The sequence below is a fragment of the Pleuronectes platessa genome, chromosome 14 (genome assembly GCF_947347685.1).
Source record: "Pleuronectes platessa chromosome 14, fPlePla1.1, whole genome shotgun sequence".
NCBI classification, from domain to species: Eukaryota; Metazoa; Chordata; class Actinopteri; order Pleuronectiformes; family Pleuronectidae; genus Pleuronectes; species Pleuronectes platessa.
The window spans coordinates 24,434,760-24,449,148 of NC_070639.1; the positions used below are offsets into that span (position 1 = coordinate 24,434,760).

The window sequence follows — 14,389 nt, forward strand, 5'->3', positions numbered from 1 at the left end:
TCCAGGTCCCAAGAGCAGCAGCACATTGTTCCACACAGCCCCCCCCCCCCCCCCCCCCCCCCACACACACACACCCTGTATCTACATACGTGTGCTGGTTTGCATGTGTGAGAACAGAAACCCACATGTGAGGGGATATTTATACACGTGGACATGTGGACTGAGAAATTCTGTCCCACACAACATATGGTCCCCAGAGTCAAACCCGTCTTCAGCTTCACTTCTGTCTCCTGAAGACTTCTGGTCTTCACCTCAGATCTTTGGTCTCAGTGGTGAAGCAGAGCGAGCGTCGGGGGCGGGGCCTCGATCACATGCTGGGAATCACGTCTTCATTAAACACGTGTGTCTCAGCAGGATTTCATATAAACTACTGAACACATCCAGGAAACAAACAGGACTTTTAAGAGTTCTTCAGTATTTTCATTGGTTCCTCACAACTCATGGATCTGGAATCATTCAGACGACCAGTTGAACCCTGGTGTCACGAGGGGACTGTTGGTGGAGGCTGGTTCTCTGCTGAGTGACCTTCTGGCTGACTTCCAGCAGGATCATGCAGAAGGTATCTAACCTTTCATGTAACTTGTTGAAAGGAAGAGACACGAGCCAGGAGGACACCCATCACTCTGTGGCCTGTGTCTGGATGAAGGGACGGATCCAGAATCGCTCCTGGATCTCGATCAGGTATATTTAGATCTAAAAACCTGTAACTAGCACCAACGTAAATCTGAGATCAGTAGAGATGAGAGATATTTAAATCTGTTTAATCGTCAACAGGTTTTGAGCGTGAGAAGATCTCTGTTACTCTCAGTGTGGATGGTGGATCCAGGATTCACGTAATAAGACCTCCTCCTTTGTTCTTCTTCATTTCTCCTGTAAGAACTTCTGGTGTTGTTGGGCCCCGGCCGAGGTCTGAGTGACGCTCTAGTTTTTATTATTAATCGACCAAGCCCCCTAAGCTTGGAATCATCATCTCATAACTCCCAAAGTCCTAAAGCTTCAAACCAGGGAGACTGTGGTATGCATGGGGGGGGGGGGGGGGGGTTCCAGGATACAGATATCCTGAACCCAGACGGTGTTTTTGTTGTTGCCGATTCGGGGCCGTTCTCCAACAACCTGCCCCGTGGCGGCTGAAGCTCTATCGACCGAAACTTAGAGCGGAATGTCCGTGATTTGATTTGCTCTACGACATACGATCTGTCTTTTAATGAGCAGTAAATACAGATGTACCGATACGGCTCCACATTTAATTAGGAGTATAGTTACATGTACTACATCGACCCATGGGCCTCCTCCTCCTCCTCCTCCTCCTCCTCCTCCTCCTCCTCCTGTGGTTTTATAATTATTCTCTGTGTTCTGGGAATTCCACATCGGTGAGATATCGAGGAGAAGAGAACGCTTTTCATTTCTCTGGTTGTTGTGCCAAATTATTTAAGGTAGAATCTGTTTCAGAAGAATCGGAGCCAACGCACAAACAGAGTCATGTGACTGCCTGACTGGGTCGATGGGTTGAGACACAACCTTGAAACAACCTCTACTCCGTTTTATTTTAAGTTGTTTTTGCAAACAGACCACAGCAGTAAAAGTGTTTTTATTTGCTCGGACTTCAGATGCGATCATTAGCATGAGCAGCTAACCAGTTTAATGTCGGCAGTAGAACCTGGTTTCTACTGCCGACATTAATTTGAATAGTCTTTACACTACGAGTTACATTCACATATTCATATTCTCACTCCAGAAGGCATCAGAGGTAATTAAGGGCTCGGTGCCTTGCCCAAGGGCACTTCAACGTGCCAGGGACCGAAGAACAACAACCCCTCGTGGACGCTATCAAACGCTAGCTAATGAGAAACATCTCAGTTGAGTATGAAGCTCCACAGCCGACAGGGTTCTGTTAGAAAGAAGCAACTGTGGCTGCAACTGAAACTCATCACCTTATTATTAATACTATGTCCCCTCCATGTCCACCCCCCCGATCGTCTCCTTTCAGATAGTGTGACTGATGGACAGGGGCGTAACCACAGGGTGGCCAAACAAGGCCGAGCAGAGAAGGGGCCATCAAGGTGATTATGGTCGTTTAGATGTTGGCCCCCAGGAACCTGAACGCTCGTGGTACAGGAGACAGAAGGTTTTCTTCCTGCTTGACTTTTGAGTTATGTATTTAATTCTTGCCCTTGTTCCCCCCCCCCCCCCCGGTCTGGGTGGTGCAGCCTCAGCTCTCCCAGCACCTTTGCAGCCGTCGAGTGCTCATTTAAAAGACTTTTACAAGATTCTGGTTTTAACGCGCGTGAGCTGGAAACATTAAAACGTGTCTGGGGCCGATGTCGTTAACGTGACGTCTCCTCGTCTCAGTCAGCGTGAGGGATCGAGAAGCTGCTGGCGGCTGGAAACATTTGTGAAGGTATTTGAGTTTTAAATCCATCGTCCTCATCATCTGCTGAACACACGCAGATGATTAACAACTGTGAAAATACATCTTAGGTTTAATCTCATTGAATCCTGCTCCACCGGTCCAGGGTCTGGCTCTTTGTCCAGACGTCCCTGCAGAGATCCGGTTGAACCACTTCTCAGGACGACTTGTTTTAGATGCTCTGGTCTGAGTCCAGGGCCGGTGTGGGTGAACTGGGAGAGAAGAGGCCACTCTGACCTTTACACTGGCCAGAGCCTCCTGACCTGGTTTATGTCTGCTTCGACCATCGGTACAGACGAGACATCATCACACACACAGACACACACAGACACACACACTCAGTTTGCTCGCTCACGGTGCAACAATGGACTCACCCACTCAGATACTCTCTCTCTCTATTATCCTGAAAGCCCGGTCGTCTGAGGCAGCTGCCGGTCGGCGTGAATCACCGGCTTCCAAAGCTCCAGAGTGAGTCACCACCAGAGACTCTGATCAGGACGCGTTGTCCCCTGGGACAGAGGGATGTCCCCTGGGACAGAGGGATGTCCCCTGGTCCTGCTGCAGCCACAGCTGAGGAGGCTGGTTGGTGAACTGGCTGACTGGTTAGTTAGCTGGTTTGTCAGCTGGTTTACACAGAAACCACTCAACTCATTTCCACTAAACTCTGTGGGAACATGAGCCAAGAAAGAACCTTTGATTAAATTTGAGTGAATCCAGGAAACAACCTCTGACATATTTATAGTTTGATTAAACTTAAGAGGTTTGAACAACATTCTCATTATTTATGTTTTCTTTACTTCACAGTAGCAAAAGAAGATGTGGATTTTAAATTATGGTCATAAAAACACTTGTAGTGTTATGTTTGATCTGAATTGAAATTCTAACACAGGGTTACGAGGCACTAGAGTCCATTACTACTGTTACATCTTCTGCTCCTCATTGCAAGGCTCGGCTTTGGTTCTTGGATTATTAAAGAAAGTGGTAAATTGCAGCACTAATGTATTATATCAGATTTATTTCCCTCTGAGTGGATCATACGTGTGGAGTCCAGGCTCCTCGTGAGTCTGTGGGAGAGTTTCAGGTACAGGACGGAGTTTAGAGCTTTTCCAGCTGCGGAGGAAAGTGACGCCATGAGAGCAGGGCCAGTGATCCGTGAAACCAGAGGAACTCAGTGGAGCCGGGGGCGGGGGGGCTGCCGAGTCCAGTCAGAACCGGGCCTCAGCTCCGGAGTGAACCATCATCTAACCTGGCTATAGAAATACATGGAAGCAGATTCAGGTTTGCATTCCTGATCCTCGGTAGATAAAGATAAATCTTGTTTCAGTTTGAAATGTGCTCCATGGTTCATGTTTCAGAATAAAGTGGAGAATCACAGGTTGAACAGTGTAAACACGGTTCAGGTAGTTTCCATCCATCACAGTCCTCTGGATGACCATTGAAGCTGAAGTGTGTAATCGGGTGAACGACCCACGTGTAACAGGAACCTGGTAGCTGGGCGGGGGGGGGGGGGGGGGGGGGGGTCGACAGGGGCCCAGCAGCAGCTTGATCCTTGTCTCCTCTGGAGCTGCTTCATTTTGTTTTGTGTGGGACACCTCATGTGGATCTGAGACAGGACCCGACAGCCCTCACCAGGCTGAAACCAGCAGCCGAGACTGGGAGACCAGTGGTCGCTGTGGGCCGGGTCCCACTGGCAGGACTGGAGGTGCTGATGGGTGCTGGCTCTACGAGGCCCGGCCGCTGTGTAAACCCTGCAGCACATGTTCCACGGGCCAACCAAACATCTTGGGGAGTATTTATTTTAACAGGCCAAATGATACTTCTATTTCTCTCAGGAGGAATGTTAAGGTTAAATGATTCCCCTCAGAAAGAAAAACACAGGCCTGGACCGGGGGGGGGGGGGGGGGCGCACAGGCTCCATGAGAACCGGACGGATTCTGAGATTCTAAATCAAAAGAGGGAAAAAGCAGAAGAAGAGATTCATGTTAAGTGGGAGATTTGATAGAATACCTGCTAATTTCCTCTGAGTTAACTGAGCCAGACGGTGAATCCACGGCCACCGGAGCACGAGGTCACTTCACGTGCACAGGCTTCATGTGCACAGGCTTCACGTGCACAGGCTTCACGTGCACAGGCTTCACGTGCACACGCTGGTGTCCCAGTGGAAATCTGTTACTGCGTTTTATAGGAAACACGAGCAAATACGACTTCGCTGGAATAAAGATTTAACTGCAGAGTAACAGTGAGTTGTGTTGCATCATAAAAGTTCTTATAAAACCTTCTGAATTTAAAGGCACAATTCAAATATTTATTCAGAATAACACACGAGCTTTAACAGTCAGAATAAACTGAACTGATGCAGAAGCTGCTGTCGTCTGGTCTTAATACAGAGTCCAGTTGATAATAATAAAGTGTTTACATGCTGCCTGAGGGTTTTATCTTTTAAGACAATATGAGACAAAACATTTTCATCTTAAAACTCGACAAATATTATAAACTATTTAAGAGGAGAGGGTGTTTATATGATTATATAAAACAAAACTCTACTCAGGCTACACAAATGGTTTATATTTATTATAATCCATAGTTTCACCGTAACAAGCACAAATCTACTTTATGAACTTAGAGAGTTGACAAGTAAGTAACTTGTGAATTCATCCACTACAACTAACTTTTCAACAAGTATATACAGAGAGTCCACATATTTCTATACAGATTATTAATCATAAGATTTAAAAGAAGAGAACTTGAGCCACAGACTTCCATCCTCACGCTTCCTGACCTCATGTACACACTCCTCTCTCTAACTCACACACACTCCTCTCTCTAACTCACACACACTCCTCTCTCTAACTCACACACACTCCTCTCTCTAACTCACACACACTCCTCTCTCTAACTCACACACACTCCTCTCTCTAACTCACACACACTCCCTGTTAGCACCGAGCTCCCTCAACACCGACACGATTATCAAGAGGACGATAAAACTCTGGAGCTGGAAAAGAAACACACACAAGAACGAGTAGGAATCTGCAGAGGGGGGGGGGGGGGGGGGGGGGGGGGGCTTGTTGGGAGAGCGATTTGTTTTAATGAAAACGTGGTTGGTGGGGGGGGGGGGGGGGGGAGAGCTGCAGGCTGTTTGTGCATGGGTTAGGTTTCTCCTTCTGTAATAAAAGCACCAGGACTTGTGCGTTTACATGTGTGTGTGCAGTGTGTGGGTTTACAAGGGAAGCCGCGGAACTAAGGAGACAAAGTAGGCAGCCAGGTCTGGAGACACACACACACACAGACACACACACACACACACACACACACACACACACACACACACACACACACACTCATCAAACAGTTAATCACTGAACTTGGCTGAAGCGTCTCTGAGAGTTTGTCTGGAGCTTCGTCCTCTGAACGTCTCCGTGGGATCGTTTCTGCAGCGCTAACAGAAGTCCCCGTCTGTCCCCCTCTGTCCCCCTCTGTCCTCCTCTGTCCTCCTCTGTCCCTGTCTGTCCCCCTCTGTCCCTGTCTGTCCTCTTCCCTCAGACTGTGGTGGATCCAGACGGCGGGGGATGGAGCGGCCCGACCAGTCCACCCTCCTCCCGCTTCTCTCCCTGCAGCCCGCTGACCTTGAACCTCCGCTGTGCTAGCAGCGAGGAACCAGAGGAACCAGAGGAACCAGGAACACAGAGGAACCAGAGGAACCAGGAACACAGAGGAACCAGAGGAACCAGAGGAACCAGAGGAACACAGAGACACCCCCCCTCGCTCAGACCCTGAAGAGCAGGACTCGCTGTGAGACGAGACAACGTGCAGGACATCCCGTGAGGATCCGGAGCCTCGGGGTGGCCCCATCATGAAGCCCTCCATCTCAGCGGGGCCCCCTTCTGGGCTGCTGCTCGTCCTGATGTGCTGCCCCCTGCTGGGCCTGGTGCAGACGGCCAGCAGCAAGAAGCCCAGTGAGAATGGACACCCGCACCTGGGGGACTCGGACCCGGAGCGCTGCATGAGGCACCACTTTGTGGAGACCATTACACATCCCATTTATAAGTGCAACTCCAAGGTGAGATCAGAACACACACACACACACACTGACAAACACACACACACACACACACTGACACACACACGTTTGTACTTCTACACTAACCTCCACCATCATTACTAAACCTCAAACCTAAATATAAAACTCTGATCCTGAAACCAAGTGTAAAACCTCAACACAAAGACACAAAGATATCTGTACAAGCTCACACACACACACACACACACATACACACACACACACCTTGTAAACCATCTGCTTTAGTGTATTTAGTCATACGTGTTAACAAGTTGTTTACAGTAACACATCCAGTGCTGATGACTGAAATAATTTTTCCTAAGTACGAGAGAAAAAGTTTTTCTTCCAAACTGAACCTCAGATTCCCCCCCCCCCCCCCCCCCCCCTCGAAGCCTCGGTCTCTCTCTTTCTCTCACTCTATCTCCATCACTCCGTCATTTAGACGAGTCATGCTGGGTTTCTGAGGGACCGTGTGTGTGTGTGTGTGTGTGTGTGTATCTGGACGGGGGCCATGCTGCAGACACATTCTGCTCCTCAGCTGGGACTGGGTTTTGGCCGAGGTGGACTCCCCCCCCCCCCCCCCCCGGCGGCCTGCTCTCTGCCAGGGGCCACAGGGAGGAGAGAGGGATGAAGACAGAGCGCTGATGATGAGGAGGCGTGGTGCTCGTCCTGTCTGAAGGCTCAGACTCACACTGGGGGCTGCGGACACACACAGAGAGAACACAACCCCGCTGCCACATCAACGCCCGACGCACACACACAAAAGCTGACAGACCCATTTTATTCTGAAAACTCTGAGGATTGAAACTCCTGCAGACGTTCTCCTCCTGATGAGTCCTGACCTCCTGCTGTTCATGTAGAGACACTGATGATCCTCTGATAGCAGCAAACAGGCGGAACGAGGTTTTCACTTCTCTGACTGAGCCGTTGTTCCTCCAGCGTGTGATCAGCTCATTGGATTGTGTTAACGTTGTGTCTCTGAGCACGAGGCCAAACCACAACTCCACTCAGGCGAGGCAGGGTTGAGCTCACTCACAGCAGGAACTGAGTTTCTATTACACTGCACGGAGACTGACAGGAAGCCTGCTCTACACCTCAGTGTGTGTGTCTGTGTGTGTCTGTGTGTGTGTGTGTGTGTGTGTGTGTGTGTGTGTCTCTGTGTGTCGTGTGTGTGTGCGTGTGTGTGTTGCTCATCTGCAGCCCAGGTATAGAGTGGGGTTCTGGAAGCTTTTCTCTCCCACAGTAAATTCGAATTTACAAGGACACACAAACTGGTTTTACACACAAAGTTCAGAGTTTACTTGTCTGAGGCCTTAAGTGAGTTTCCATCCGCTGAGAATCTGTGATGTGAAGTTCTGCTCATATTCAGGTTGATATCTTTAATAAATGTGAAATGTTTACATTGTCCGTGGCTGCAGCTCCTCTGTTCAGCCCCCGTCTCAAACACTTGGTTTGAGATGCAGAGATCTGATGAGAGGATTTGTTCAAACTCCTGATGAGGCGTTTGAGGAGCGTCAGTGTTTTCTGTCCCTTTAACAGAGTTAGTAACGTTTACATTCATCTGGAGGAAATCGATCCCTCTGTTTGAATCTAGAGGCAGAAACCAGAGCTTGAGTTTCCATCGGGTGCAGAAGTCAAACCACAAAGAGTAAAACATCGAGAAACCAGGAGAGAAATATGAACTTCCTGTTTGGAGAAGGTTCCGTCTCTTCATGTCTTTCCTGCATGACTTTCTTCTTCTGATTCTATTTCCTTATTAATCTTATTAATAAATCTAGTTTTCCTCCTCATTAACAACCAGACATAAAAATACAATTTGGAATATTGAGAAAATTCAGTTTTTGTGAAAGCAGGATTTGAAAATGCACAAAGCAGGTGGACGTGGAACCTCCTCGTGGAAACAGTTTGTCTTTCTGTGGTTGTAAAAGGAGAAAAGTCATAAATCTGGTGATGTATTCAGAGTTTGGTGGATTTATTCAGCTTGTTTTACACTTAATCGAATAAAAGAGGTTATTGAGTTGCATTCTGGGAACTGCCGCCCGAGAGCCTGACTCACAGAGGAGATCACACGATTCAGCGTCGGCCTTTTAACTTTAAGTTTAACTTTGAAAGTTTTGATCACAAGTTTTTTTTAAAGTTTGACTATTTCAAACGTCTGTCTCTCTGAGCCTCGCTTCTGATTGGCTGATCGTTTCCTGACTGTAGATCTGTGACATCACAAAGCTCCTGACGTTCTACGACATGAGACCTTTAAGTGTTTCATATTATCTGTGATTTAAAGGAGCAGGGAGGTGCTGAGAGACGGGAGGTGAAGAGGAGGAGCAGGGAGGTGCTGAGAGACAGGAGGTGAAGAGGAGGAGCAGGGAGGTGCTGAGAGACGGGAGGTGAAGAGGAGGAGTAGGGAGGTGCTGAGAGACGGGAGGTGAAGAGGAGGAGCAGGGAGGTGCTGAGAGACGGGAGGTGAAGAGGAGGAGCAGGGAGGTGCTGAGAGACAGTAGGTGAAGAGGAGGAGCAGGGAGGTGGTGAAAGACAGTAGGTGAAGAGGAGGAGTAGGGAGGTGCTGAGAGACAGGAGGTGAAGAGGAGGAGTAGGGAGGTGCTGAGAGACCGGAGGTGAAGAGGAGGAGCAGGGAGGTGCTGAGAGACAGTAGGTGAAGAGGAGGAGTAGGGAGGTGCTGAGAGACAGGAGGTGAAGAGGAGGAGCAGGGAGGTGCTGAGAGACGGGAGGTGAAGAGGAGGAGTAGGGAGGTGCTGAGAGACAGTAGGTGAAGAGGAGGAGTAGGGAGGTGCTGAGAGACGGGAGGTGAAGAGGAGGAGCAGGGAGGTGCTGAAAGACAGTAGGTGAAGAGGAGGAGTAGGGAGGGGCTGAGAGACGGGAGGTGAAGAGGAGGAGCAGGGATGTGCTGAAAGACAGTAGGTGAAGAGGAGGAGCAGGGAGGTGCTGAAAGACAGTATGTGAAGAGGAGGAGTAGGGAGGTGCTGAGAGACAGTAGGTGAAGAGGAGGAGTAGGGAGGGGCTGAGAGACGGGAGGTAAAGAGGAGGAGCAGGGAGGTGCTGAAAGACAGTAGGTGAAGAGGAGGAGAAGGGAGGTGCTGAAAGACAGTATGTGAAGAGGAGGAGTAGGGAGGTGCTGAGAGACGGGAGGTGAAGAGGAGGAGCAGGGAGGTGCTGAGAGATGGGAGGTGAAGAGGAGGAGCAGGGAGGTGCTGAGAGACAGTAGGTGAAGAGGAGGAGTAGGGAGGGGCTGAGAGACAGGAGGTGAAGAGGAGGAGCAGGGAGGTGCTGAGAGACGGGAGTTGAAGAGGAGGAGCAGGGAGGTGCTGAGAGACAGTAGGTGAAGAGGAGTAGTAGGGAGGTGCTGAGAGACGGGAGGTGAAGAGGAGGAGCAGGGAGGTGCTGAGAGACAGGAGGTGAAGAGGAGGAGCAGGGAGGTGCTGAGAGACGGGAGGTGAAGAGGAGGAGCAGGGAGGTGCTGAGAGACGGGAGGTGAAGAGGAGGAGTAGGGAGGTGCTGAGAGACAGTAGGTGAAGAGGAGGAGTAGGGAGGTGCTGAGAGACGGGAGGTGAAGAGGAGGAGCAGGGAGGTGCTGAAAGACAGTAGGTGAAGAGGAGGAGTAGGGAGGGGCTGAGAGACGGGAGGTGAAGAGGAGGAGCAGGGATGTGCTGAAAGACAGTAGGTGAAGAGGAGGAGCAGGGAGGTGCTGAAAGACAGTATGTGAAGAGGAGGAGTAGGGAGGTGCTGAGAGACAGTAGGTGAAGAGGAGGAGTAGGGAGGGGCTGAGAGACGGGAGGTAAAGAGGAGGAGCAGGGAGGTGCTGAAAGACAGTAGGTGAAGAGGAGGAGAAGGGAGGTGCTGAAAGACAGTATGTGAAGAGGAGGAGTAGGGAGGTGCTGAGAGACGGGAGGTGAAGAGGAGGAGCAGGGAGGTGCTGAGAGATGGGAGGTGAAGAGGAGGAGCAGGGAGGTGCTGAGAGACAGTAGGTGAAGAGGAGGAGTAGGGAGGGGCTGAGAGACAGGAGGTGAAGAGGAGGAGCAGGGAGGTGCTGAGAGACGGGAGTTGAAGAGGAGGAGCAGGGAGGTGCTGAGAGACAGTAGGTGAAGAGGAGTAGTAGGGAGGTGCTGAGAGACGGGAGGTGAAGAGGAGGAGCAGGGAGGTGCTGAGAGACAGGAGGTGAAGAGGAGGAGCAGGGAGGTGCTGAGAGACGGGAGGTGAAGAGGAGGAGCAGGGAGGTGCTGAGAGACGGGAGGTGAAGAGGAGGAGCAGGGAGGTGCTGAGAGACGGGAGGTGAAGAGGAGGAGTAGGGAGGTGCTGAGAGACAGTAGGTGAAGAGGAGGAGCAGGGAGGTGCTGAGAGACAGTAGGTGAAGAGGAGGAGTAGGGAGGTGGTGGGAGACAGTAGGTAAAGACGAGGAGCAGGGAGGTGCTGAGAGACAGTATGTGAAGAGGAGGAGCAGGGAGGTGCTGAAAGACAGTATGTGAAGAGGAGGAGTAGGGAGGTGGTGGGAGACAGTAGGTAAAGACGAGGAGCAGGGAGGTGCTGAGAGACAGTAGGTGAAGAGGAGGAGCAGGGAGGTGCTGAAAGACAGTAGCTGTAGAGGAGGAGTAGGGAGGGGCTGAGAGACGGGAGTTGAAGAGGAGGAGCAGGGAGGTGCTGAGAGACAGTAGGTGAAGAGGAGGAGTAGGGAGGTGCTGAAAGACAGTAGGTGAAGAGGAGGAGCAGGGAGGTGCTGAGAGACGGGAGGTGAAGAGGAGGAGCAGGGAGGTGCTGAGAGACAGTAGGTGAAGAGGAGGAGCAGGGAGGTGCTGAGAGATAGTAGCTGAAGAGGAGGAGCAGGGAGGTTCTGAGAGACGGGAGGTGAAGAGGAGGAGTAGGGAGGTGCTGAGAGACGGGAGGTGAAGAGGAGGAGCAGGGAGGTGGTGGGAGACAGTAGGTGAAGAGGAGGAGTAGGGAGGTGGTGGGAGACAGGAGGTGAAGAGGAGGAGTAGGGAGGTGATGAGAGACGGGAGGTGAAGAGGAGGAGTAGGGAGGTGGTGGGAGACAGGAGGTGAAGAGGAGGAGTAGGGAGGTGATGAGAGACGGGAGGTGAAGAGGAGGAGCAGGGAGGTGCTGAGAGACAGGAGGTGAAGAGGAGGAGTAGGGAGGTGGTGGGAGACAGGAGGTGAAGAGGAGGAGTAGGGAGGTGATGAGAGACGGGAGGTGAAGAGGAGGAGCAGGGAGGTGGTGGGAGACAGTAGGTGAAGAGAAGGAGCAGGGAGGGGCTGAGAGACAGTAGGTGAAGAGGAGGAGCAGGGAGGTTCTGAGAGACGGGAGGTGAAGAGGAGGAGTAGGGAGGTGCTGAGAGACAGGAGGTGAAGAGGAGGAGTAGGGAGGTGGTGGGAGACAGGAGGTGAAGAGGAGGAGTAGGGAGGTGATGAGAGACGGGAGGTGAAGAGGAGGAGCAGGGAGGTGGTGGGAGACAGTAGGTGAAGAGAAGGAGCAGGGAGGGGCTGAGAGACAGTAGGTGAAGAGGAGGAGCAGGGAGGTGCTGAGAGACGGGAGGTGAAGAGGAGGAGTAGGGAGGTGCTGAGAGACAGGAGGTGAAGAGGAGGAGCAGGGAGGTGGTGGGAGACAGTAGGTGAAGAGGAGGAGTAGGGAGGTGGTGGGAGACAGGAGGTGAAGAGGAGGAGTAGGGAGGTGATGAGAGACGGGAGGTGAAGAGGAGGAGTAGGGAGGTGGTGGGAGACAGGAGGTGAAGAGGAGGAGTAGGGAGGTGATGAGAGACGGGAGGTGAAGAGGAGGAGCAGGGAGGTGCTGAGAGACAGGAGGTGAAGAGGAGGAGTAGGGAGGTGGTGGGAGACAGGAGGTGAAGAGGAGGAGTAGGGAGGTGATGAGAGACGGGAGGTGAAGAGGAGGAGCAGGGAGGTGGTGGGAGACAGTAGGTGAAGAGAAGGAGCAGGGAGGTGGTGGGAGACAGTAGGTGAAGAGAAGGAGCAGGGAGGGGCTGAGAGACAGTAGGTGAAGAGGAGGAGCAGGGAGGTTCTGAGAGACGGGAGGTGAAGAGGAGGAGTAGGGAGGTGCTGAGAGACAGGAGGTGAAGAGGAGGAGTAGGGAGGTGGTGGGAGACAGGAGGTGAAGAGGAGGAGTAGGGAGGTGATGAGAGACGGGAGGTGAAGAGGAGGAGCAGGGAGGTGGTGGGAGACAGTAGGTGAAGAGAAGGAGCAGGGAGGGGCTGAGAGACAGTAGGTGAAGAGGAGGAGCAGGGAGGTGCTGAGAGACGGGAGGTGAAGAGGAGGAGCAGGGAGGTGCTGAGAGACAGTAGGTGAAGAGGAGGAGTAGGGAGGTGGTGGGAGACAGTAGGTAAAGACGAGGAGCAGGGAGGTGCTGAGAGACGGGAGGTGAAGAGGAGGAGTAGGGAGGTGCTGAGAGACAGGAGGTGAAGAGGAGGAGTAGGGAGGTGATGAGAGACGGGAGGTGAAGAGGATGAGCAGGGAGGTGGTGGGAGACAGTAGCTGAAGAGGAGGAGCAGGGAGGTGGTGGGAGACAGGAGGTGAAGAGGAGGAGCAGGGAGGTGCTGAGAGACAGGAGGTGAAGAGGAGGAGCGTCACACGAGAGGAGCTGTTGCTGTTTGACAGACTGATCCTGAGCAGGGACAAAGACAAATGGACTTAAAGTGGAGACAAAGCTCCTGATGTCTGTGTCTGTGTGTGTGTGTCAGTGTGTGTGTCAGTGTGTGTGTGTGTGTGTTTGTCGGTGTGTGTGTGTGTGTGTGTGTCTGTGTGTGTGTTTGTCAGTGTGTGTGTGTGTGTGTGTGTGTGTGTGTGAGTGTGTGTGTGTGTGTGTGAGTGTGTTTGTGTGTGTGTGTGTGTGTGTGTGTGTGTGCGTGCCACCCTGCCATGGCCCCAGACAGGCTTTTGTCAAAGTGGGCACCCGGGTGGCGACACACAGCAGCTGACAGGAGGACGTGACACAGGAGTCTGTTTAGGGAGGTGACAGGAATGTGGTGACCCTCAGAGGAATGTCAGCCGGACGCCCCAACACTAATCAGGCTGCTGTGTGTGTCTGTGTGTGTGTGTCTGTGTGTGTGAGCTCTTGGAGGAATGTGGGGCTGGTTTTGATGCTGTCTCTCAGTCTGCAGGTGCAAGGCCAAAGCCGTGGGACTCAAACCCACGACTCCCACGGCCTCGCTGTGCCCACAGACCTGGTTCCTCATCCTGGTCCGATCCCCGAGGTCCTGAGGAAGCCGTCTGAATGACCTCTGTGACCTCTGTGACCTCTGTGACCTCTGTGCTCTCTGTGTTCCAGATGGTGCTGCTGGCGCGCTGCGAGGGCCACTGCAGCCACACCACCCGCTCCGACCCCCTGATCTCCTTCAGCTCGGTGCTCAAGCAGCCCTTCAAGAGCACCTGCTCCTGCTGCCGGCCCCACACCTCCAAGCTGAAGGCCGTGCGGCTGCGCTGCTCCGGAGGGACTCGCATCACGGCCACGTACAGATACATCCTCGCCTGCAACTGTGAGGAGTGCAGCTGAGCCGGGGGCGGCGCCGGCCCCGCCCTCCAGACTCTACACACCCAGCTTTTTCCTTGGCCTCGGACGTTAATCTAGAGCTTTCCAGAGCGTTTTGGTTGATTATTGGATCAGAGCGTCTTCCCAGAGGACGGCAGCTCAACGTGCTGGTTGTGATGTTGGGAGTGACAGTTTGGATCCATGGTACCACCCTCACCGGGCCTCAGCGTCGACCTGCAGCCCCGGGGACTCACACACAACATCCATACCCTCGCCTCTATGTGCATTCAATCAGCGTAAATCATCAGAAGCATATTTCTCCAGCACTCGAGGCCAAACACCACAAACTGCTGCTCCCAGGAGGCGGCTGGAGAACCTCCTCGCTGCAGAGACAGAGCTCAGTAAACCACAGAGCTGCTCACACAGATCCGCTCCAGGCT

The 14,389-nt window shown here is 52.2% G+C and overlaps 2 protein-coding genes across 2 annotated transcripts in view; both read left to right on the plus strand.

Annotated features, from left to right (window-relative positions):
- The window catches only part of efhc2 (EF-hand domain (C-terminal) containing 2), a 23,264-nt gene extending 17,210 nt beyond the window's left edge, over positions 1-6,054 (plus strand). The window contains exons 15-17 of the mRNA XM_053439225.1: positions 2,514-2,591; positions 2,818-2,989; positions 5,951-6,054. Coding sequence (XP_053295200.1) covers positions 2,514-2,591; positions 2,818-2,989; positions 5,951-6,054 — 354 coding nt within the window. The remainder of the gene's footprint in view (positions 1-2,513; positions 2,592-2,817; positions 2,990-5,950) is intronic.
- Positions 6,055-6,260: 206 nt separating this feature from the next.
- Positions 6,261-13,973, plus strand: ndp (norrin cystine knot growth factor NDP). Its single transcript, XM_053440507.1, has 2 exons — positions 6,261-6,467; positions 13,749-13,973. The coding sequence occupies exons 1-2, from the start codon at positions 6,261-6,263 to the stop codon at positions 13,971-13,973; spliced, it is 432 nt and encodes a 143-aa protein (XP_053296482.1).
- The last annotated feature ends 416 nt before the right edge of the window (positions 13,974-14,389 follow it).

Coding starts and splice junctions, on each gene's coding strand:
- ndp (XM_053440507.1), top strand. CDS start 6,261: ATGAAGCCCTCCATCTCAGCGGGGCCCCCTTCTGGGCTGCTGCTCGTC. Junction 6,468..13,748: donor TTTATAAGTGCAACTCCAAG/GTGAGATCAGAA, acceptor TCTGTGTTCCAG/ATGGTGCTGCTGGCGCGCTG.